This window comes from Hylaeus anthracinus, unplaced genomic scaffold (genome assembly GCF_026225885.1).
Source record: "Hylaeus anthracinus isolate JK02 unplaced genomic scaffold, UHH_iyHylAnth1.0_haploid 3, whole genome shotgun sequence".
In the NCBI taxonomy this organism is placed as follows: Eukaryota; Metazoa; Arthropoda; class Insecta; order Hymenoptera; family Colletidae; genus Hylaeus; species Hylaeus anthracinus.
This window is the reverse complement of record NW_026535284.1, coordinates 9,755,224-9,780,217: the sequence shown is the minus strand read 5'-3', so window position 1 is coordinate 9,780,217 and position 24,994 is coordinate 9,755,224. Positions and strand designations below refer to the sequence as shown.

The 24,994-nt window shown below is 42.7% G+C and overlaps 2 protein-coding genes across 13 annotated transcripts in view; one reads left to right on the top strand and one right to left on the bottom strand.

Annotated features, from left to right (window-relative positions):
• Positions 1–16,967, top strand: part of LOC128894182 (dual specificity protein phosphatase 10) — a 61,504-nt gene extending 44,537 nt beyond the window's left edge. Inside the window, exons 4-5 of the mRNA XM_054155717.1 lie at positions 11,160–11,552; positions 15,919–16,967. Coding sequence (XP_054011692.1) covers positions 11,160–11,552; positions 15,919–16,232 — 707 coding nt within the window. The 3' untranslated portion in view covers positions 16,233–16,967. The remainder of the gene's footprint in view (positions 1–11,159; positions 11,553–15,918) is intronic.
• Positions 16,968–20,712: 3,745 nt separating this feature from the next.
• On the bottom strand, positions 20,713–24,916 carry LOC128894183 (PRKC apoptosis WT1 regulator protein-like). 12 transcript variants are annotated; one of them, XM_054155719.1, is made up of 10 exons: positions 24,522–24,911; positions 24,292–24,401; positions 24,051–24,199; positions 23,847–23,970; positions 23,468–23,594; positions 22,813–22,920; positions 22,582–22,622; positions 22,418–22,462; positions 21,894–22,050; positions 20,713–21,329 (listed from the first exon to the last, which is right to left on the bottom strand). In XM_054155719.1, exons 2-10 carry the CDS (start codon positions 24,306–24,308, stop codon positions 21,144–21,146), a joined length of 954 nt encoding a protein of 317 aa, XP_054011694.1. In that variant the 5' UTR covers positions 24,309–24,401; positions 24,522–24,911; the 3' UTR covers positions 20,713–21,143. The 12 variants fall into 12 exon arrangements, with proteins under 12 accessions (XP_054011694.1, XP_054011697.1, XP_054011695.1 ...); XM_054155722.1 differs by having other exon boundaries at positions 24,301–24,401; XM_054155720.1 differs by having other exon boundaries at positions 24,292–24,362.
• Positions 24,917–24,994: the final 78 nt, after the last annotated feature.

The window sequence follows — 24,994 nt, the reverse complement described above, 5'->3', positions numbered from 1 at the left end:
AGATTTACATTGCAGCGGCGTGTAAACTACAATGTTAACCGCCAGTTAGCATTCTGGCACGCTTCTAATCCCCTTCGGTCAGGAATCCTGTAACTTTCCTGTTATAAAAAAGTCTTCGACGTTCGAAGTTTATTCATAGCATTCGAGTGCTCCAATATCTAAAGTTTACTCCTACTATTCGATCGTCCACAAAATCTTAGTTGTACGTGCAAGTGACTCATGTATTACCAGCATCTAGGATTATAGTTAATTTCGAACAAGTTTAAACTTGAATCACATACGCGGACCATCAAAGAGGCCGTCTGGGGACCTACACTAAACAATACAGCCTCGAAAGCTTGCCAGAAATCCGCGACACGCGGCGAGACGTAGGAGATCCTCGATGTTTCTCTGAACTGGTAGCTAATGTACGCATACTCGCATAAATTTCAGCTTGAATCATGCGCATGATCCGTTAAAGGAGTCTCGAAAGCTAGTAAACAAAAGCGCGCGTGGATTGCGCGCGAGCACGCGGTTGTTAGCGTAATTCAGGGTCGCGTAGAGCTCTGCCAGTGACTCATTCCTAACCGCATTGAGCATCGATATCAACTTTTACGTCTCGGTGTTCCTACCCCGGCTCTATTCTACGCCGCGAAACGAAACTTTTGCGTTTCCGGCAGATAACCAAGCAGACCCATTAAAATTACGATTAATCAATCTTGAAAGCGAAAGTTTGCTTCCTCGTTCAAACTCGTACTGGCTTCGTTCAAGGTTCATTAGTGGAGTATTTCTTTTGGAATTCGGTATAATAATATAATTAATATATTTTGTTGGTGTATGTATACTTTATGCTTTAGTGTAGAAAATGTTCCATTTGTAATAATTTGGCTGTGTTTAGATTTTTATTGTTCAAAGTACACAGTTTGATATACGTTTTTTTTTATTCTTTTCTGTCACATATTGGTCATAAGATTCCCATGGAGGGTTACAAAACATGCATCATGTCTGTGGTCGTCTAGATCGCGATGCTATCGATGAACTTTATTCGACGCCCAGCGTCTAGAATGAATCATTGCGACTCGCGTAACGACAGACTCGGAGCAAAGTTGTATCTCGCGGTCTGTTTACGATTTGATTCACGTCGATTTCGTCGCGAACCAAGTATAGTCAGAAATTTTGCGACAAATTAATAAAAGTGGTTTAATTTTTATACAATCGAAAAGGCAATTAATGAATGTTTCTTTTCTATAAATTTTAACAAGTGAACAAGTTTACATTTCAAGTTTAATAATTATTTTAAAAAATGAGCAAAAATTCATATCTAAATTCCAAATTCATAGATATCGTGTCTATTTTAAATTCTCTGCTCTTGATCTTCGCCATCAATCGTGAATTCGCGTCTCGATTCGCGATTCGCTCTCGTTGGTTGCAGCCGAGCTGGAATGCGCGCAATAAGGCGTGATTAATCCGTCATTAAGGATTCACTGTACGCGCCGCAGTGTTTTCGTTCCATTATGTGCGTTCATTGCTAGGATTCTTCGAATAGATTGAAACTATCTGTGCACGGTGGAGTCATAATACAGCGCTCAATGTAATGAGGCAATCAATATTTTGAAAGCTCCCGGTGTTACGTGTCATCCTCTCTTATTAAATGCAAGGCGTTGATTCGCGTGCCTGATATTTGGTTGATTCATCGAGTGATTATTGCGAGCAGTGCAAAATATAGCTACTCCTTTCAATTTTCACTAATAGGCTCGGTGTCTTTCCACAAACTTCGAGATAACAGCTCGAGTTGTTTTATACCGACGGCATGATTTTTCTATGAAATAGTGATCGAATCCACAGAGGAATGAAATATCTAAACAATGTTATAAATTCTGCAAATCTCGTAAGCACCATCTTCGAGCCACGCGAACGATCTTCGTAATCACGGAGATCATCCGTAATCATGGACCGAGGAACCATAAGAGGCGTATCATGCAAAGTCCCTCCTTGATCTAGTCCACTTCTCAAGATGATCTCGACCCCTCCGAGTGACTAATCTAGAATTTTAACCCCGTCCGCTGACTAATCCCACGAATTAACCAAACACCGTGACGTCTTAACGCAAACACGAGATGGGAAGCGTTATTTCATACCATTCTCCAGAATTTTTGATCATCTCTGGCCAATGACATCACGCTCGCGAATAATCTCTGGACGGATCACCTGCTCCAGCTCGCGATGACTCCTTTTCCTCGCCACGATGACAATAACGTTGCAGGCCTTGAGGGATCTCGGAACACCCGCGAGAAGGAGGCTCGCGGTTGTAATAAGCGTTTCTCTCTAAACGTTAGTCATTTTGGCCTTGAAGGGATTTCCAGCCAGTCGAATTGAATCACTCACTATATTGATAAACAGATGAATGCTCCTAGATGCACTTAGCCATTTGTAGAACCTTTAATAAACTAGGGGCAAAAAACGTCTGGAGACCTCGGCATCCTCATAATGGCGTCTATGTCAAGCTTCGACTGAATGCATATATACAAAGTACGAAGGTGGATTCAATAAACCAATATCCTACTTGTGGTGGTTGTGTCAGTTTTGAGTTTTATTTGAATGTAGAGAGAAAGGATTACTCGAGAAATCTGCGAAGCGTCTTGAACCGCCTGGAGACTTCGATGCCAGAGTGGCTGGCTCTCTTTCCCGATAATTCGGATCCTTCATGCGCTTGATTCACTTCCATGGCGAAACATCTGGAGCCCTCAGCCCCCTTATATTCTCATATACAGCAATTTCAAACAATGAACCAAGGGAAAGTACAATTGGGTGCTTTATGCATATCACAACCATGGTTGTTTTTGACTCTTCTCTGGTTACGAGCACGACTGTCTTTCGTCAAACGCATAGATCAGTGCTCGAAGGTCCAACACTAAAAGCTTGTCAGTCAAAACTGACGATCATTACCCAAGCTCTATCTCGTCAAGTCTTGAAGGTTCTATATTAATTTGAAACTTGGCTCCAAGTTTCAGCCACTCTAGCTCGGAGATGTGACGCAATAGACACCCCTATACTTGACAATCTCATTACGAAGTTCGACTTTGCATCTTAAGATGACGAATCTGCCGATTCTGCCTAATGAAGTATTGCACTCTCTAACCAGGAAACCGTCACGCTATCGAGAAAAGCTTCAGTCGATGACGAACGTTTCTCCATAACGCGACCGCAGGAAATCCAAGATCTCGATTAGAAAAAGAACAATCACATTCTATTCGACGTAATTGGTGGCTTGAGATTGTAACATTCTCATGCTTATGAGATAATTCGCGAATCGGAATTCCCTTACGCCCAATAAGCCGCAGATACTCGTACCAAGAACTAATATATCATTTAAATACTTTTATTAAGATGGTATTGTTCTTCAGCTGGAAATGAAGTTTAAAAATTAGGTACTTGGTCAATACACGAAATATACGAATACTTCAGTATTCAAATGGAACACCAGTAGTCACTTATTCGAATAATACTCAAGTGTTCGAGCAGTTCGAACTAGTATTTATTCAACGGAGAAGAGAAATGCTCTTTCGAGGAATGGGACACGGAAGATTGGAGCCCAGTGGTGCGTTCGCAACGAAGATTTCTCCGCGTTTTCTCCGATCCGTGAAGTTGTCGCGTCGTGGAAATTTCCCTGTCGCGTGCAACAGTTTCGCGAGTGCTAAAGCAGTGCGATAAGCCGTAAAATTAGACGCGTGTTTGTGGGCAAATTGCGTAACGCTCTTCGGCAGGTTCTCTGCACTACGAATGCAGATGCGTGAATCATTGCGTTTCGAGAGACGCATAATGCCTCGATTTATTTTCGTTCCCAGCAAAACTAAACCTTTGCTTTTTTTTTGGAGTCGAGGGCTCGTCACGACCGAAATTTTTCTTAGTGATCGAATGTAAATTGAAAACATAAGCCTGCATCTTTATTTCGAAGTGCACACTTTTGGATGCTTGTTTGTCGGTGGAATTCAAAGAAATTGGAAACCGAAGAACGTTGACAAACGTTAACGAGTGAGTCGTTGCGAGTCAGCCTTAAAGGTCACGGTTGAATCTAACAATTGAATCGCACTCATTTCGATTCAAGGTGCTCTAAATGTAATGGAAATTTAGCATACCGCAATAATTAGTTTGAAATGGACTAAAATAATGTTGGCTGCTCTTTAGAGAATAAATATAGGAAGAAATAATTAACAAAAGGTGAATATACCCAATATCTTATAATACAGGAACCATGTTTAAAGTGTCAGCCTCACTATCCTCGAGGAATCGAGACTCAGACCTTATAAACTCAATCCCATTCCGTCATTAACGTATAACTAAAAAGGAAGATTGCTAATTCGCTCTAAAAAATCTTATTTCTATTCTACCGTTCCCAACAATAGATACTCCGCTCCTAAAGCTTCGAGATTCGGTCTGAACAGACTTGGTCGCCCCTCGATCGCCGTGTAGAGTCCAACGGCGACCAAGAGTCGCCTCGCGAGTGCAAAGGGTTAAAAGTAGCGTTACGTTATGTATTTACGAGCAAGTCGCGCGACAAGGTCGTCATAGGACGCCGTGAAGCGTTGCGTGCCGCTACGAACGAAATGCACGAAGCCCCGTGAACTAGGAAGGAACGTGTGAGGAAGTGAGACGGAGATAGGGAGGAAGAGAAAAGGCCTATAGTCAGGGACGCTGGAGCAAGAAAGAGGATAAGCACACGGAGCCTACTCGACTGCGTTCGTGTGTCTTCGTCCCGCCGCGCGATTCGCGTACGTCACGGCAGTGGCCGACCAATCGCAGTCGAGCCGGATGAGTCACCCAGTCGAGCCTCATGTAAACTCTCTCGTGCCGCTTAGCCAGCAGTCTCCCGCCAACGAGCAAAAGGGCGAGCGCTGCTTTTGCCACGTATCTTTTACTAACAGTTCTCGTTTTGCCGTGAACGCGTAAACACGCTTCTCGCGAAGAGATTGCCGTTGCTTCGTGCAGTCTAGCAGTAGACGCCGGATCGTTGAAAAGGAATCCAATCACGACACGGACTCCCCTCAGTACGCGATCCATCGTTCAGGATACAGTGTATTTACTGTCGATCCGATCCAAGACGTTATCCATTAGCGTTACCTCGCGTACCAGAATCAGTGATCTTTTTTTGTTGGGTGATTGCACGCGACTGTGACAGGGATTCGAGTTGTTTCTGCGCTTCTCCTGTACCCGTGCGTGTCAAATGGTGAGGTGAGAGTCGACGAAAATCGTGGAGCAAATCTCTCGAAGACAGAACATGAGAATGAAGAAGGAAGCACCGTGCCTTGTGCTGAGACTTGTTCCTCTGGAGAATCTCGAGCCGTGGGGTAAGAGCCCTAGTTTTGTGTCTTTATGTTTTACTCGGTATGTGAGTCATCGTGTGTACGTTTCTCTGTGCTCTCTGGTACCGGACAGCGGGAGTCCAGGGATGTTCGATTCTTGGGGAACAAATCGATGGTGGGACGAATAGAATTTTGTTTGGAGAAGTTGGTTTTTCTAGATACCAACTGTACCCACGTGTAATTTCAAATCCATAACATAGGGAACAATTAAATTGTTTATTCGTTGAGTTTAGTAGTAAATCTTGCAGATCTGCACCCTTCCGTGGGCTCGGATACCACAATCTCGTTTCTAGAATATCGATGCAGAATCGAACATCCTCAAAGTGATTCATTCGGCGTGCATCTCTGTGTACGTTATTCCGTGGTCTCGTTAGCCGCGTTGCTGGACCGAGATGCGACTTGAGTTTTTTGTCGTCCCCGAAGCGTAGCGATCCGCGCTTTTTCGCTAACGTTTTAGTCGAACGATGATCTTGTTCCTCGTTTTCCGTTGAGCAATTCAAAACCGTCTGGAAAGAGCTACGTCCCACTGAATGGAACGCTGAACAATGCGAGAAATCTCTGATATCTTTGAGCGTTTCTTGTTACTCAGGTACCCAGGGTTTAGATGTTTCTGCGTGGTGTTGAGTTCGAGATTAAGATAGCCTCGTCATAGGATCTCTCAGACATATCCCACGTTTCACATCGTAAAGACTACTTTGTACCTTCATGTATGATGTCAATACCAGCATATGCTTCGTTTCCTTTTGTCGAGCCTCGCTCGACGTACGACCGCAACGGGTCAATGATATCGTTCCAAGTCTAATAGGGAGAAATACAAACGTTTGGTCTAGAATGTTATACGGTATACAGTGGGTGTAGAAAGTATTCGTATACCGATCAATTTCCAAAGAAACTGTGTAACATTGTAATTTATTAACTTATTTTTTATAAACAATAACATTCTACATACTCTCGGAAATGTCTAAAATAGATAGATTACAAAACAAATAGCTATTTATGTAAGTTGCGAAATTAACAAGTATTCGGGCAACTGTTTAAAAGTACTTTACTGGAAATTTGATGTTTTCTAAATTCGCACGGAGCAATAAACTAATGTGTTTACGTTACAAACTCTGTTGTAAATGGTTCGTCGTAAGAATCGTCCAAATACTTGTTGCTTCTATACTTTCACCCACTTTTCGCATCTTTTTGTTAATTTCACAAATTATATTAACTAGTAAATGTTGTTTGGACTATATCTATCTTAGAGACTTCCGAGTATATGTAAAATATCATTGATTACAAAAAAAGGAAGTTAAGAAACTACAATTTCACGCAAAAGTTTTTTGGGAAATTGATCGGTGTACGAATACATTCTACACCCACTGTGTGTTATACTTCATTACTTTTTATACCACATACCACATTCCATCGAGTCAATTAATATATTTCAAAAGAATTCTAAAAAGGATAAAAAAAAGTATATAGTGGTATTACCAATAATGGAATCTGTAGTACAGATGTAAGCAGGAATTCCCAACCTTTGACCTCTTATTTTAAAAATACATAACCATATTCAATCGTTACCATGCCTATGAATTTCGTACACGACTCCTGTCATCCTCCACAAAATTTATTGAAATCAACGTCTGGCACCCCTCCCTGCACTTTTTATCTTCATCTTTATTTAACACCCCTTGGCCACATGCCATCAACAGCCGCGGGTTAATCACACCTCGCTACTGGTTACCTGTTCCATTTGGCCGCCTAATTCACGACGTCAGTCGACAACTATTATGGTCAAAGGTATTTCTGAAACGTCTGGACGCGGTGACGGGAGAATACGTAGTTGGACGAGGCACGCGGGTAAATACAATCTCCTCGCGATGACTCAGACTTTGGTATCTCGAATTTTAGGCGTAACGCGTCCTCGATGACTCGTTCTTTGTTAATCTACGGAATGGTGGAATTTACGGATTCCTTATCCCAAGGGTGGTTGCGCTTAAATGCCTCGACGCGCTGTTAATCGGGCTCCCGTTTTATGCATTAAATCACACCGTGTAGATAACCCCTTATCCGTCGCGAACGAGAAAAATTCTTTCGCTGCGTCTCGTATGATAGCTTTGATTATAGGTTCCCCGTGAAGTACCAGCAAAGAGATAGGGCACGTCGTTAAAACTGCAGGATCATCCATCGTCTTGTTGTATACATTTTCGATAGCTTACGAAGCATAACTTGTTTCGATTTAAACGTGTGGTCTCTTATTACAAAAGTTCAAAATCAAACATGTACCGATCGCTACTTAACCGCCCTATTTAGAGAGAATCTACAGCTCACTCTATCTCCCATTCCTCCAAGTGTCAATATCAAAGTTGAATTTATGGAAAACTTTACCGATCGTGGGTACGCGAAATTATTCTTTAACGCCCAGTAGGGTAATTTTGTTAGTGTCGATAAGTGCCGTTATTGGTATCTTATGTCGATAAGTTCTATCGCCTGTCTCAACATTCGAAGAATCTTGCGATAGTTGCATTTTTCTTTAATCAATCGTTGAATTAAATTTAAGTCGATCAATTTACTGGGAATTGAGCACCGAATTACGATGTATCAGTCGAAAGATCAGTGTTCGACTAAATGTAGATGGTGTACAGTTGTGCATGGTCGCTGCAAAGTGGAATGTGGGTCGCTTCATTTGGGTCATTATATCAATCAAGTTATTCGAGGTTCGTTGCTCTCGTTTCGCAGGTGTCGCGAAAATTATCTACCCTTATTGCTGTATTAACCTAAACTGCCTGTACTTTATCATCAGTTATCGGATGAAACAAATGTCTTGCAATTTCTTCGTTATCGACAATTCAAGTTAGTTACTAGATTTTCTCAATATGGCGTCAACGCTCATCTCTGTTTCCATTAAAACAACCGTTAGAAATCACGAGACGTTAAATAACCGTATCGTATCAATTGAGATTTGAAAGTCGTGCTCAAGAGGTTAAGATCTTTTACAAAGCAGTCGCAATGAAAATCAGGCCAATGCCCTGCGAGGGCACACGCGTACCCCTTTTCTTAATAATTGCGACCTATTAAGCCTAATTACCGTTTGCCGGTCGACAGGAGTATGCATCGGGTATCGCGATGTTTAAACGTGATCTTGTGACATCGCAATGTATCATATACTATGGGGGAACCGTATTTCGCTATGGCCTGACCGTGCTACAATAGAACACCCACGACAAAGTTGCAATTTCCCTCTGAACCAGTCCTAGGCGTAGGATGATACCCCTATCGATAGGCGGCGCGATTGCGCCACTTTGTTAGGGATATGTAGATCTTAATACCGACTGATTTTACAACGTTGGCAAACCTGTACAGCGACCGTTATGCGTGTAATTGGAAAACGTCGTACATATTGTTTGTCGACGAAAAAATACATTGGAAAGCAGCTAAAAAGAGCGTGATAAAATGGTATGTAAAGAAAATACGTTGGCTATTTATGAGGGCTATGAGGAAATAATTAAAAACATTTGCTTTATTTTGACACTTTGGTGAAGAGTTGTTGATCTTCCTAGGTTAATATAATATGTGTACAGGTACTTGTACGAAGTCATCTTCATTTAAATTCCTTATTAGGAAAGAAGTTGTTGGTTATAATGAAGTAATATTTTTCTTCCTAATGTGTACCAATTAACTGAAAACTATCTTTATCGAACGTTATCAGTAGGTAGTCGCCCTGAAAGCTAAACGGCCATCCGTGTAGGACAGGAGGTTACACGAGGTCTTCGTCGATAGTTGCTACTCACTCGACACGTCCTGTTCGAAATTTACGATTTCCGGCAAAACCACGAGAGTAGGTCATGGAATTGCATTACATCTACTTACACGGAATTGTCGATAGCAGGTAATCATCCGTTTAGACTTCAATGCTGACTATAAAACCAGGGACCATGATTATTCACGGAAAGAGGCGTGACATTTACGATCGCTGACCCATGGGTGAATAGAACTCTAGAAACTGTTAACTTTCAAAGCTTAGAACCTTACAGCTTATTGTTAGGTCTTCAAAGATTGGATCCTCAAAGTTTGAATCTTCAAAGCTTGAGCCCTCAAAGCTTTTTACTTTCACGTTGATACAGAACAGTTCTGCAGACACAAAATTCGGTTCTATCCAAAAGCATTGAGTGAGCAACCTGTGATGAGCAAGTATGTACATAGATTGTTTAAGTTACATAACCCAAAATCCTATATACTGAAACGTTACTTGAATTCCGTTAGGATTCGTAATTAATAAATTGAGGTGGTTAAGTCGAATAGGGACGCGTGTTGCCGTTGGGTGTATTAAATAGAAGTAACGTGACGGATCGAATCGAATCCGGAAGGAGGAGGGCCTGCCCTCTCCCCTAACCGAAAGGAAGTTTCGTTGCGGCGACTGCGGAATAATCATCGGCCGCGACAGCAGCCACAGGGTTGGCGGCCGTGCGGCGCGACGGCAGGGGGCGAATAGAGTGACTCATCGTTGAGCCAGGCCAGGCCTCACGAGCTGCAGGTCAGGAGAGGAAGACACTTTTAGCCCACATTTCTTCCTTGCCCTCCCTCCCACCCCACGCACTCGGTGTTCCTTTATTTTTACCCCAAGCCGTTTATTCGCGGGTTCTCCATTTCCTCTCTCGCTTCCTCTTTCTCGAAGCTTTTCCTCGTGTCTTTCCTGTCTCGTCGACGATGACTCGTTGCTTAACGTAACGCATTCGTTTACCAATTTTAGATTTTTCGGTGCATTCTTCCATACCCTCCCCGACAGAGGGGGTCTCTCTCACGTTTCTTAAGACTGGAAGACTTTCAAGGATCAAGATTCACATAGCAGCTTCGATGGGGCTTCGAAAACCGCAAAGAACACACCTAGAGTGCCAAGATTCCAAATTCTTATAGGGCGTGCCTCAATATATCGTATATCCTTCAGAGGGGGTGTAGAGTTTCTCTTGTTTCTATTGGCGAGAAGTACATGTTTGAGCATTGCACGCGGAAGTATGGTGAATCTGCCACGCGATAGGCCAGGTTTATTAGCCGCTCGTTTCTTGAGAAATCGTTGCGTACACAATTCCAGGTCGTGATTCTGCCTGGTGGGGAGTCAATCGACTCATTGTATTCCTCGAGGAACACGGAAAGGGAACGGCATGTCTATCCGTCTTGGTCTTTGTTTCCCGTCTTCGACTTTATTTGCGCAGCGTTTCTGCGGCCGTCTTTTAAGTTTCGCAAAATCGAGTAAACAGAGAGTCATCGCGGCCGCTTTCGATGAGTCTGGCAGAGCAAACAATGGAATTACCGTAGAATACCGTTAACGGGTTCATTGCCTGGATTGGTCACTGCAAGCGAAACACTTGCAAGCTACGTGGCCATCTGAATTTGCCAGGTTGAGAGCGTAGTGATTGGATTAGAGGAACTTTTATTTTCTCATCTGTGTTCAGGAATGCATTTTATTAGCCATTTAGTTCTAATTCCTCTTACAGAGCTTGTATGTTGAAAGCTTGGAATTTCAAGCCTTGAGATCTTCAAAGCTTGAATCTTGAAAGCTTAGTCCCAAAGGGTTCCACTGATAATCCTATGCAAGGTGCGCCCGTAAACCATAGCATCGCCCCGATTTTTCCACAGTCCAGAAGTTATGTTAGCAATCGGTAGCTAGCACCTGCGCGGTCAGGGTATCGGTGCTTTACCAGTAATTCGATACTTGGCACGATCAGTTCCCACGACCGGTAGCGGTTCGAGTCGACCTGGTTAGTCGCCCTAGCACCCTAAAATCCAACCGAATTGTTTCTCATTCTAACGGACACGTTCGTCTGTTTCGTTTTCCAGGTGGACACAAAGAGTTCCACAGGCGGCACAGGGACCTCTGCGAGGACACGCTTCTCCCAGCGGGCGGAGCTGGCCCGTCGACGGTTAGCGGTTGCCCGAGCCCTGGACCAGGTTGTCCAATGTTGAGCTTGTCGGGGCCACCGACTCCCCAACCTGCAGACATCGACAGTCACCCCGCGTCCCGGGTTTTACCTTTCCTGTACCTTGGTAATGGCAAAGACGCGGCTGATCTGCAACTCCTTCGCGCGTTAGGCGCCACCAGAGTCCTTAACGTCACTTCGCAGCTGCCCGGGTATCACGAGGAGAGGGGTATTACCTACAGGCAGATCCCTGCCTCGGATTCCGGGCACCAAAACCTCAAACAGTACTTCGAGGAGGCCTTCGACTTCATCGGTGAGTGGTTTACTAAGACACCGTCCCTTAACACGTTTTGTTGTCCCTTGCTCCGCACTTGGGGGACAGGACCTACCACCTTAGCAATAGTTCCTTGATAACAACCATTCACTATTCCAGATCCGTATCTAACCATAGTCACGTCTATGTCATCCCTGACACCTAATCATTTAAATAGAACAGTTCCTCGTGAAACGTGTCCGGGTCCACAACGTTGGCATGCAGCTGCAAGAGCACGTTACCGTTAGTCAACCCGGCGGTTGATGAATTGGATGTCAAGAGAAGCGTTTGAATAGTTGGCGAGATGAAACGCGAGACGCGTTTAATAATGCACGCTGACATTGAACGAGCGAGCGTGGTCGATCCATTGACGCTTGCAAACCTATTGCGCGCGTGATTCGACGAAAATAGGAGGACGTGTATAGTTGTTCGGGTAAATTGGTCTAATTGCATTGACGGTGCGAAGTATCAGGAGGTTACGGAGGACATTCGCGGAGGCTGCGTTTAATTCACCGTGAGAGAGATCGTATAGGGCGAGCGAGCTCACAAAGTCGCACGTTGGCCTCTGTCGATGAGTAATTCTTTCGGCTGACTGGGTGTGTCCCCGGGCAATGATCGTCGTTGCTGTTCTCGTCTGCTGCGCTGTAAGCTCCTCCGTTTCGTTCACGGTTCATAGTTTCGACATAATACATTTTCTTCTGTATCACAGCTTTCTGTTGGCTGAAGATTATCATACCTCGAAGTCTTCAACATCTTGGGCCATTCAGGATCTTCTTATACAACACGTACACTGTTAGCTACAAAAGTAGAGATTGCAATGTTTGTAACGCGAGGTCCCATGGTAGCCATGGTCTTCTTAGGCTGTGCCAAACGCAGCAACTTCCTAACGGGCTGAATTTAAGGCGCCTCTCTTATTTCCCCTCATGGGAACCAAGGACGAGGCCCTTTGTGACTCGCGGCGGTTAAACTTTCCATCCCGTCTGGGAGCTTGTTCGGGAGTATAGAGAGGTTCCCATACGAGATGTGCTCACTTGTTATCAGAAAGGTGATATTAGATTTTCATAGCAATCCCAATAGAAATGATGAAAGTAGACGGAAAATCGAGGAAGGTTCCGCAGTTGAACAATTTAGTAGCTACTTCCAACAAAATTGTATAGAATAGGTTGAACTTGTTCTTAAGAGCCCCCCTTTCACCCAAGTACAATCCCTTAAAACTGCCACGTTCGCGATGACTACCTCCTTTGTACGGCAAAGAGTTGGGAACAAGTTCCTGCGCGGAACAGCTGAAGGTAGGACCTCGAGGGGTGAAGTCAGCGTTGCTTTGTTTGGCCACGGGAGACGTCTTAACGGTCAACGCTCCAAGGTGCCCTTCGTTTCACGCAACAGTCCCTACGGTGTCGGGACGGTTGGCCAGGTACAGCATTCCACCAGTTGCGCATTCGGTAGAGCTCTCCCTGTGTGCACGCATGGGCAGACACGTAAACGACTCTCTCGTCTCGCGTTACGCACACGTCTACGTGGGTACAGAATGCGGTGCAATAAACACACGACTGACACGGACGAGGAGAGCGCAGCCCAGGCACTGGGGCACCGCGAAGAAGGGGATTCACTGGTGTGCATTCGCTGATCGGTGGTTCGCTCGCGCGCGTGACTCATGGTTTCATGAATGGAAGCCTTTCGTCTTCTAGTCCTCGCGCGGTGAATGGTCCACCGGAAACGGCTGGTTACACCCTGTTTCCGTTACACCAAACTGCGTCGTGCAACGCCACCGACGAGGGAGGGAAAAAAAAAAGAAACGGGCGAACGCGTTGCGTCGACGAGCCGTCATCCGAGGATCCTCTACCGCAAACGGGCAGCTGTGTGCTCCTCGAATCCCATTGCCCTACTGTCTTCATGGTGCATTCACTTGAGACAGGAAAATATACGTTGCAATTGTGTTATTCGTTAGAGAGCATTAGAAAAATACTCGATGTAACTCTAAGACAATGTCAAAAAGGGCAAATGTTATTTATATAATCGTTTCCACTGTTTCGCCGTCCCTTGTTCGCCACTCGAGTCAAGTGTTTACAGACCGGAGGTTAAAAGCTCATCCCAACCAACTCGTTTGATAAATATCAGTTCAATTCCATGGCGTTTGATCGCGCAATTGCGCAGCGAGTCGTAATAGCCTCACGTGTTCCCAGAACATGAATCTCCCGTTTTAATTTTAACATTTCAAGGAACGGAGGGCCCCCAAGGAAGATAAAACAAACAGCGTCCAGGCAACAAGTACGTCCGATTTCCCGGAACACGATATCGTTTTCGGGATCGCGACAGGTGTCGTAGCTTTCCATCATTGTGTACACATGCGCCTTCTGTTACCAAAATATATCTCTGCACACTCTGTGCGGCCCGCTGCTCACTGTGACTCACACCCTCTCCCACCCTCTTTTCTGTAGTAACATTTGTCCACTTTTGTTCGTACTTCTTGACTCATTCGATTGTTATAATTACTTCGATATTGTAGTTTGTAAGACACTTGACAGGAGCTCTGGGTTCTTTTATTATATTCTCGATTCTAATTAGCAAGCTTACGTGTAATCAACTGCATTCTGGTGAACAATTTAGTAGCTACTTGAATATTCCACTTAATAAAACAACCTCTAGGCGTTCTGATTTGATGCAACCTTTAATTATAGAGGTAGGGAGAGACGAAATAAGTCTACATTGGATCATAGTTTGAGTTGTAGGAAGTGGAAAGTTAAACGTCCACTCCGTTAAAGTCTTCGATCCGGTTTCTAATGTGTTCATCCGTCGTTTCATCTATAATGATCATGCCCCCCAGATCCCCAATTTTTCTCTCACCATTTCATCCTCCCTTATGGGTTTCCTTCTCCCCAATTTTTCCCGTCTCTGTCTGGCCATTCGTCAGCCGTGACTCATAGCAGATGCCGGCTCGCAGTATCGTTTAGGGGCCGATGCACCACACCGTATCGCCTCGACCAACGCTTACCTAAACTACTTCGATTACGCGACCCTCGATGCATAAACCAGATAAGATTCGTTGCGCTTCCTATCTTAGTTTGGCGATTTATTAGCGATTAATCGACACTTGGGGAACGGCACCTGGGTGTATTCTTCAGTGTCAAAGCTTGTAACCCTTCCATTAGATAATCTGGGTACATATATTTCATTGTTGTAGATTTGGAGGCTGCAACTTGGTCATCTGCTTGAAAACAACCTGACAGACTATCTCAATCTTGTAATCTCTTATTGGTTTAAAGTTATATGTTATGTATTTTAGTGTTGGTCCTACTTGACCTTATTTCTGACCTAGTTACTTTTATACTCCAGTAACGTATGAATAAAACAAACAATAACTCAGGTTGTAAATAAGCCTGGACGTCAGGAATTATTTTCAAACACTATTTATATACTCCAGTTTACTTGAAAGCAGGGAGTATTAACTATATGTCTAAGCTTCCTTCTTTTTCTTCATCTTCTACTCTTCTAATAGAATTTTCCCAATGTCTAGATCCGAGTCAAGTCCCTTCGCTGTTACGCTTTCGAAACCTAACCTCCGAGGAATTCTTCCGCAAAAAGCCGCGTTTGCCGAGTCCTTTTTTTCGCTCGCCGCCGCCTCGAGGTTCCGCGTGTATGTGCACGTGCACTTGCAGCGGCTCTCATGCTCTCTCCGGCACGTAGTAGGACGTTACATAGGATACGGGCGCGCGGCGCCGTGACTCATTGGCGATACGATAGCGTCCCCCATGTTACGTAACCGAATCGCCTGTTTGGGTTACCGCGACTGGTTTGTTTGACCGTTTATAACGCGATCTCGCGTCATCCGAACGGGTTGCACGCCCTACCAGAGAGCATTGTGTTCGCCCATTCCTGTAAATCACCTCTTAGAAATTCCAGATGACGTAGACACCAGACATACGTCGATGACCCTCGTCCCTGAACCCATTTCAATCTGACCTACGAATTTCGTATCGCATGAAACGGGTTACTTCCACTTCGTGGAATCCTATTTTACAGCTTTCTGTCGCTTACAAGTACCGTGTATAATGTATCTGAGAGTAACAGTAAAATCAGTAATCGACCTTTCTTTTTGGTATCAATTTAAGTCCGAAGAAATGAACATTTCATTATATTTCTGTGAAAGTAATGTTAATGAATTGGCGAGGTTCTCTTGATGAAAATGAGTCCAAACATGACCTACTTTTAAGCTATCTTTAAGTAGACCATATTCTTAGCACGTCTAAAAGACAGAGTTGCGAGGAATTCAAAGTAGACCTAATTGGATCGTATTTGTTCACTGATAACAACTAAAAGTCTCCTATTTTCGTCATTGTACTAATAAAGGAACCTTTTTCTTTTGCAGAGGAAGCCCGAAAAGCCGGAAGCAGCGTACTGGTTCACTGTCAGGCGGGAGTGTCGCGCAGCGCGACGATTGCTATCGCGTACATAATGCGGCACAAAGGTTTGTCGATGGTGGAGGCGTACAAGTTGGTGAAGAACGCGCGGCCTATCATCAGTCCGAACTTGAACTTCATGGGCCAGCTACTCGAGCTAGAGCAGGGGCTGAGGGCGTCGGGCGGTGTGGCCCCGGCGCCTGAAGAGCCAAAGAGCTGTCATCAATGTCGCTGGTCGCACCAGCAGAACAGCGAAGAGGTGACGTCCGGATGCAGCGTGTGAGGACCGCCTCCGGATACGTTGGGCCTCGGTTGTCGCACCCTGGGCCCTGCCAGATGAAAACTACTGTACACATATCCTGCATATCCGCGTGGATCGAACTCGTATTCCCTGTTTCTCCCGCGGAAGAAGAACTCGGATTACCTTGCTACACGTGCCTTGGCGATCGCCCCCAGATACCGGGAAAGGCTGATTTTACGGAAACAGTATATTTCTTATTCACCGGATAACTTATTTGAGTGGAAGGGAAGATGAGAGGAAGCCTCGATCGGCAGGACTGCACGGAAAAAGAGACAAATAATGCGCGCGACGTCCATCTTGCGGAGGATCGTCAAACCTGCCTGGATCCCTACACGCTGTCCCTCGTTGCGGGCAACATGCACGTGCCACGTCGCGAATTATTTATTTCGTCGGAGAGAGAGAGACTTGGTGCAATCGTCGTTAAAAGGTGTACTTATGCGACAGTGTTCCGCAGCATCTTGGTACAATTGTCTGAGACACACGCGCTCTTCCTCATCTCCCATAAAAGGAAACTTACCTTTTATTTTATCTCGCAAGCTTAGCGAGAACATTCGACTTTACTATGTTTAGTTCGGAAAGATTTCTACTCCTCAGAAACGTTTCACCCTCTATTGCATTTGCCTAATTGGAAACTTAATCAAAATCTTACAGATTTAGGCATTGATTACTTCATGGACCTATAAATAATTATGCTATAGAGGGTTAGCGTCCTGCAAAGTGCAACAGCATACAAAGCAGAACTGAAAGAGTAGAGATTCCTGGGACCTCATCCCTTAGCCAAGTCGATTCCTTCACTTGCTAGATCATAGAATGACGATTTTATTTGTTTCGATATCTCCCCTCCCCTCCCCTCCCCCTCTCCCCGATTCGTTTTTGCTTTTTATTATTTTAATCGCTCCTCAAAAGAGATCTAACCCTATTCCGAGGAGTCTTAGAAGTACCTTGTCAGGGACACTGTTTGGAAACGCTGTTGCGCACAAAGACATTGCGAGAACGAGTCTTTGTACGTTCGGAGTGACTGCACCCCAGGTATAAAGCCAGTTTGCCAGCGGGGGACGCGTGTACGTGGAATGAAAACGGTTGAATGCATGTCAATTGAGATCAATAATACCTATGTTTGCGTTTTTTGCCTTTGCCTATTTGTATCTGTATTCGTATATTACATTACTTGATAGCGAAGTGGTTTATATTTGATAAATAATATATCGTTAACCGGAATTTAACTTAACCACAAGCGCTCCGTAGCATTTAAGGATCTGGTTGAGATCCAACCATCGTGATCTAGTCGTTTGTTGGGATGTAATGTTTACTGTAAGGTGCGAAAGAGAGAGTAAATGCCCCCCGCCAATTAATTTAGACTGTAACAACGTCGTCGACAACTCGAGGGATAACGGATACGATTTTAGAACGAACACATACGATGCCAAAACAGGAATTTTTTAGTTTCAAATTCAGGCGAGCTATGAGTGAAGTTCGCCGCAATGACCAAAAATTGTTGTCCATCGTCGAGAACACGTACCTAGCATTGTAATCGCTTTTATTTTTGTCGATCACGAGTCATCCTCGTTGATTAACGTGAACGAAACGAAAAACAAGACGTAAAATCCACGTTGAACGTTGAAATACCTCGAGCTACGGCCTACAACACACAGGGGACGTTGATTTAAGAAATAATGTAACACGTGCGAATACTGTTACGACACGACAATCGCCGCTGTTAATCAAACCGAGCAGCTGTTCAAAAAAGCAGAACAACAAGAGAAGTTCGTTTTTAACCGATATGCCTTTCTACGTTAGAGACTCAACTGTTGACAATAAATGCTTGACAAGCGAGAAAGAGAGAGCTGTAGTGCGTGAAGATGAGAAAACGAGTAATAATAGCATACGAGACACAGAGCAAGTTCCTTCAAATTCTCTAATTTTCTCGAGAAACGATAAAGAAAAACGGTACATATCAAAGAGATGTCGCCTTTATTTTCTCTCTTTTATGAATCACGGAGGAGATACGCGGTCGCCGATGGGTGGAGCGAGTCGCGACACCTCCGTGGACATTGTAAAAAGTGTAGCGAATAGCGTTGTAAATATACATGTATTATGTCGCGGAGCAAAGACGCTGGCGATGACGAAGAAAGACTCGCGATAGAGATGAAAGATCGGTAGCACCATATGAAAACAAAGAGAGAGCGAGAAAGGTAACCAGAGAGCCACGCGAGCGCGTAGTACCTGTGGCATCGTGAGAATGTAAATTACGTGTATGTAGCGTTTACTGGATTGTGGGAGAACTTTAACAATAAAATTATACGTGTAGACCTGCGATAAATAGTTGGGGTAGCGATAACTGGCTGTTCGGACGTGATCCCGTGACTAGGACTGGCAAAGCAGAGCCTTAAAACGGTTAAACAGCGAACGCGTTGTATATCATTGCACTGTAAGAGTTACTGGGAAGGTTTACTAGTTGGGATAGAGTCAGTTGGACGCTGAAGGCCATCGAATGCTTTTCTGGTTCTGTTTTGCATCGACCCTAGATCTCGAGACGATAACGATTTGTCGTAGATTGACGTATCCCTTTATTGCTGGTGTCTTTCTGCGTCGGTATGCACATGTTGAGATTCAACTGCTAACGATCCAGTTGCGCGCGCGAGAGCACGCACCCACACATCGGCTGGGATGGAAACGAGCACCGAACCGATCGACTCGTGGAAACGCTCACGTACGATCGGATCCTATCGATTTTCATTTTAAATGTACAGTTAAATATAACGTGTAACGTATGCATACGCGCGAGGACAAGTATTGTATCATATCAAAATTTATTTAGTTATTTTATGAATAAAAATATAAATCGCACGCTTCTTGCGGTCGATTCCTTGCGTTTCACGAACGATGACTTTCCGTATATATGTTTTTCTTACATTTAAAAGGATTCTTGCGCCACGGATCAGGAAATTGTCGTTTGGAATTTTTTTTAGAGAAAAATACGCGACACGTTGAACTGAAACTTTTCGTGATGATTAATACACTTACGGATACAGTACATGAATTATGTCATGCAATTCGCTTTGAGAAAAAGGTCAGAAACATAAAAGATACGATTATTAAGAAAATGTTTATTTAGACAGAAAATATCGAATTTTGAATATAATAAAGTTTCCAAATTCTCGCGATGGAATCGGGTGGAATCTCCTTAGACCGAGCAATATCTCTTATATCGATACGCTTTGTTTCCCATTCAGGAAGAATTAAACTCGATACAAGAAAAACCAAGTTGGTCGCGGATGGCGGCTGCGTAAATCGTGCACGCGGTCAAATAATAAACGAGACACGTGTTTGTATGTCTTTTGTGTTTCCTTTTTTTTTCAACGTAATTCATTATTTTCTTCGAACTTATTAATTGAGGAATAAAAATATGATTGTGCATACGATGAAGTACGTAAATACAAATTCGATCTGTTGCTTTCTCTCTATTCTGCTCGCTCACATGCACAATGCACTCTCGCACACCTCAGTCTCCTGCTTTCTAAATGTATACATATGTATATACGCTTCGCTGTAAGTAAGTATTAGGTTGCAGCGGTATATATATATAACTAATAGTAGATAGGGGTCAATGTCGAAGTTTCTGCTTTCTCTACGTGACGCACCCCTTCGTTACGTTTCGCTCTGTTCACGACTCCATGCATGAAAGATGTTCCTTGTTTTCAATTTAATTAAATGCATCGCGATCGCCACGAAATTGCTTGGTTTGTGCCTATCTATGTACACGAATCGCCTTCAATTACACTGTTTGTTTATCTTTACGCCAATACGAGGTGGGCGAAATCTATTATCGAAATGAAATTTTGCCCATCTCTGAAACATGACGAAGCGAAGAACTCCGCGAGTAGAAAACTAACGCAGAAGATCTAACATTAGATCCAACATTAGCGATAGAAGGAGATAGAGTGAGTATAAAACACGCTGTTCGAACACTACGACATTCAGAGGGTCTTACAATCGCGTCGAGGATAAATTCGTCAATATTTACGAATCTCGTTCACTCAATTTGACTGACAATGACATAACAAACTGTAGCACCTCTTCTACTGTTAAGCTGTTACATTGCAAAAAAACATATTTGCCTCGACTTATCGCGCAAGATTAGATACCAACGGTATGAAGACGCGAAATAAAATTTTTCTCGTCGCTACCAGCGTTGGGCATTAATTGACTAATTTCATTGAACTAATCGACGATTGACGATTACAGTAATCGTTATTTGCTGAAACTCATCGTTGATCAAATTAATGATTAATCGTCGATTTCCGTTTCAAAATGATTTCCTTACATAAGACGATGATACAGTGCTTTAAAAGTGAAATATCGGGAAAAAGATAGTTTTAAAAATTGGGATGCAATGACCAGACTACATCATAAAAACCGTACCACAGTTCGCGAAAGTTTTATATTTCAGATTAAATAGTCATCATAGGTCAATAATTGTAATTTTAACTAAAATTTGCCCAACACTGGCTGCTACGTAATTGGATTTGTACAACTAAAGCTCTATAAGTGAAGCGGATAAACGATCGATTACCTTCAAACTCGTGAGACGAGATCTATTGCTTATTACAAAAACATTATACAGAGGAATTGAAAACGGACTGTAACATTACTGTGTAACTTACCCTAATTCTCTTGCAGCCTGGCTTATCAATTAATCATCTTTCTTCTGTGTTATGTTTTTTCGTTTAAAATCGCTTCGCTATTTCTCTCTTGGCTATTATTAACAAGTACATTCACGATTAATATAAACTATTGTTATATATAGCTTTTCGATCCACTAATCCAATGATTTCTAGAATCGATCGTAGGATTGATACGTAGCGTCGGGTTGTGTCCTCGCGAGAAGGAAAGCTAATTACTGGCAAGAGCCGCCATTGCGCGAATCAACGCGGCATTTTCCTCCCGTAGTCGCTCGCGTTCCATGGCCATTTCGTGTTTCTGTTGTAACAGACGGGCCTCGAGAGCCATGATCTTATGATCACGATCCTCGAGGAGCGACAGTAGCCTCCTGTTCTCCTCCTGCGTCCGCTCGATCAACTGAAATTTAAAAAAAAAAAACAATATTATAGCTTATGAAATTTGTATTTTAAATTGAATAACTACAGCGAAGGACGAAAAATGATTTATAAGACTATGGTTATTGGTAAGTTATGTTGCTCACTGTAGCTAACATACACGTTATTACCCATCGAAGATTAATTCGATCAATGACTGCTGGCGAATAACGATTACTTCAATCGTTATGAGCACTTAACCTCATTTCTTTCTCATTGATTTAACATTACGAATTATTTAGGATACAGTATAATTAAACTCGCAGACATTTGATGACGTCGTAACAAGTAATTCGTTATTCTCAAACATTAATCATTTAAGACCTTGTTAAAAGATACTTCCTTCTTTGAAAAATTGAAGTCTCTGGCTTGAACTACGTTATTATTTGCAGGGAAACGATGAGAAAAGATCAATCTTGTATAAATGTCAGGTCCCTGTAAGTGTGAGACCTGACTAGAATAACTCAACTACTCTATCCTAAAGCCTTGTTACTACTACACCAGATGTGATTAAATATTTTCTTTATAGAAAATACTAAGAAAATACTTCGTGTGGATTGTCTCCCGTAGGCGTAGGCAGTCTAGGCCTGCTGCCAGTATTCACAGACGTCTGCGGCTCGTGATTTCCGTGATCGGATTGATTCACGCTGTCAGACTGATTCAGGGAGTCGAATTCCTCGTCGTCTGCTTCCAAATCGGAATGGCTAAAATTAAATTGGCGTTTTTCGTCTATTAGCAATCGCGTGTCACTCTGTTGGTCCAAACTGCCTATATAATATCATATTAGGCACGACCCTCAATATAAACGATCCTAATGTTCCGCAACGTCTACCGATGTTTGTTCCTCGAATGAACTATTTTAGCGTAATACGATGAGGCACACGTTTACTATGTGATCGAACGAGAAATACAATTCTTATCGATTCGAGATCGCCGTGTAGAAAATGTATAACAAAGGACTTACGTACTTGTTACAATACGCAGGCTCATATTTAAAAGAATCTACTAGCTCTACCGTACTTCGTACAGGTCGTGCCTAATTGTACTTTCGTCACGTACAGTAGCACTTACCAACTGTGCCTATTTATACATGACCTGTAGGAAGTACGGTAATGCCTAAAAAGCAGTAGCAGTTTATTACAAGTAACTACTAAATTTCACTAAAGCTCTATATATTTATGTATAATATATGTATATAAGTTTACTACCGTAGTCGATATTATAGTGTTTTATACCTTTTAATTCGCCTTTGTGTAAACATTTTTGCTGTCCGTTCCTGAAACACGCGTAGTTTCACATACATACATAATTTCTGATACAAGAAACTTTGATCGACTTTTTGAACCGCCTGAACGGTAATAATAGATAAAAAAAAAATATATATATATATATTTATGTACATATATGTAAACAAAAAATATATATACTATATATATGTACATATTGGTATTATCATACGAACTTACTTCTAAGAGTTCATGATCAAGGAACTCATTGTGATGTGTGTTGTGTTTAGTTTCAAGACAAGTGCCACTAAGCTCTTCCTCATCTTCTCCTGTACTACCTCCTGTACTCTGCAGAATTAAGTGGCTAACGAAATTACATTGCGGAGTAACAACGGGATTGCACACAAAAACTTGTTACCAATATCCATAACACTCGTGTCTAAACGCGTTATACATATTTTTTTTTATCGTTATCGCGAGAAAGCGTTTTCTAAGTGCAACTCTACTTTGTTAGACATTCCGTGTGTGTTGCGTTTCTAGCATGACTTTCTATAGAAATACGTTCGCTCAAGACAATTTCGATACAAATTGGAAACACCAAAAAAAAAAAAAAGAAAAAGAAAAAAAGAAAATACACTCGATACAAATTCCGTCACTGAAATGCTCATTTCAGATCGTTCAAAATAATTGCTTAAATTATTATTATTACAATGAATAGAAAGAAAGAAAAATAGAATATCTCTAAAATTCGTCATGCAAGATACAAAGACGACTAAGATTCTCATATCAAACGAGCATCAATGCAATCAAAGGATCCTTTCTTAGAATCTGAGAAAGTGCTGCGAAGAGTCGTTAAGATATTGGGACCTTAAGATGACTGCAAACAGTGACAAACCTCCGTCGATGGCAAATGTACCACTCCTGTGCTTCGTCTCTTTTCCCTAAGCTTTCGTCTATCCCGCTGCTGCTTCCCCTTGTTTATATGCGTTGGCCTGTGCAAACAGGATACGACACTAAAGACACTAGAACCAGACCCAGAAAGTGTTAGCAACGTGTGCAACATCTGTGCTGGTTCTATTTCATGGCAGGAGCACTTAAAGTTAATCCTTGGATGACGGCACAGGATACATCAAGGATAGACGTCTCATTATTATTATTTCATTGAGTTTGATCATGTTACTTTAAATACAACAAAATTGTGTGGTCATCCAAGGTTCAACAAACCAACATCTTTGGGCATTTCTTAAGCAGGCAACTGCAAGAAAATTACTCACCGGCCAGTCACCCGTTTGTCCTGCTTTCTCATTATCGGTTTGTTTTGCGCGTTCTCGTGATCAGGCACGTTGTTAGAGCTCATATCGCATACTTCCTGAGCCTCCTCTACGTTTGATGCATTCTCTGCAAGCAGAGCAATTTGCATTCCAAGTAACAATTCAACAGAAATGATCAAATTAACAGATAGGTAAGTATCGAATTACTTTGAAAACCTATGGAAGAGGTGTCCCCTGGTCTGGGTGGTCCAACACGTGCTCGTGCTGTCCTGATCCTGGACCTCCTGGATGTCAGTTTAAAATCATTGTCAAAGTCCTCCTGGCTGACGGAGCTAGACGCCATGCCGGTTATGTCGCTGCGAAACAAAGCTTGCAAGGTAAATATCGCTTATTATTAATTAAGGATTCGTACAAATAAGTGCAAAAGAAAGTAAACATGGGCTCTTACAAAAAATACCTGGACATCTGAACAAAGGGGTAGGTGATGACGTGCGATATCTGTGGCGGACCAGCACAAAACTTGGAGGCCAAAAAGCAAGTGCTTGATTAGGTTTTTGTCTAAAGGAAAAGTCACAAAAGCATGAACCGCTTTTAGCTACGGGCGAGTGCGTGCGCAACAGACGATAACACAACTTCAAGATAAAAAGAGGTAGCAGCAATTCCTAGGCTCTTAGTCACCTGTCGAGGTGAATGGTCTTCACCCAATTCCACTGCCAATATCGTGACTCACTATCAACCTATGTGCGACTGACAGCTGTCAACCATTGAACATCCATAAACACGTATGGTCCGCAACGATTATATAGTTTAGAGATAGATGGGCATATCGATCGTCCATGTACCTTGTTTAAAGCTTGATGCACAGGATAACGTTTAGGAAAATACATTATATGCGATACACAGGTGTAATGTAGTTTCCACCTGTATTATGTAGCGATTTTAGGTATGTTACGTAAATTCATCATGCGTGTTATATTTCTTATTCTAATGCTTTAGTAACGTATCAAATATTTATGAGATTTCATTTGCTTCCGATTTTTAAAGTATTCTGGAAAGTTTAAGCAGGAACAATTAATATATAAGGAAATATTAGGATAGATAAACTATTGCATTTATTTTAATGTAGGGTTATATCTATTCTATTATTCTAT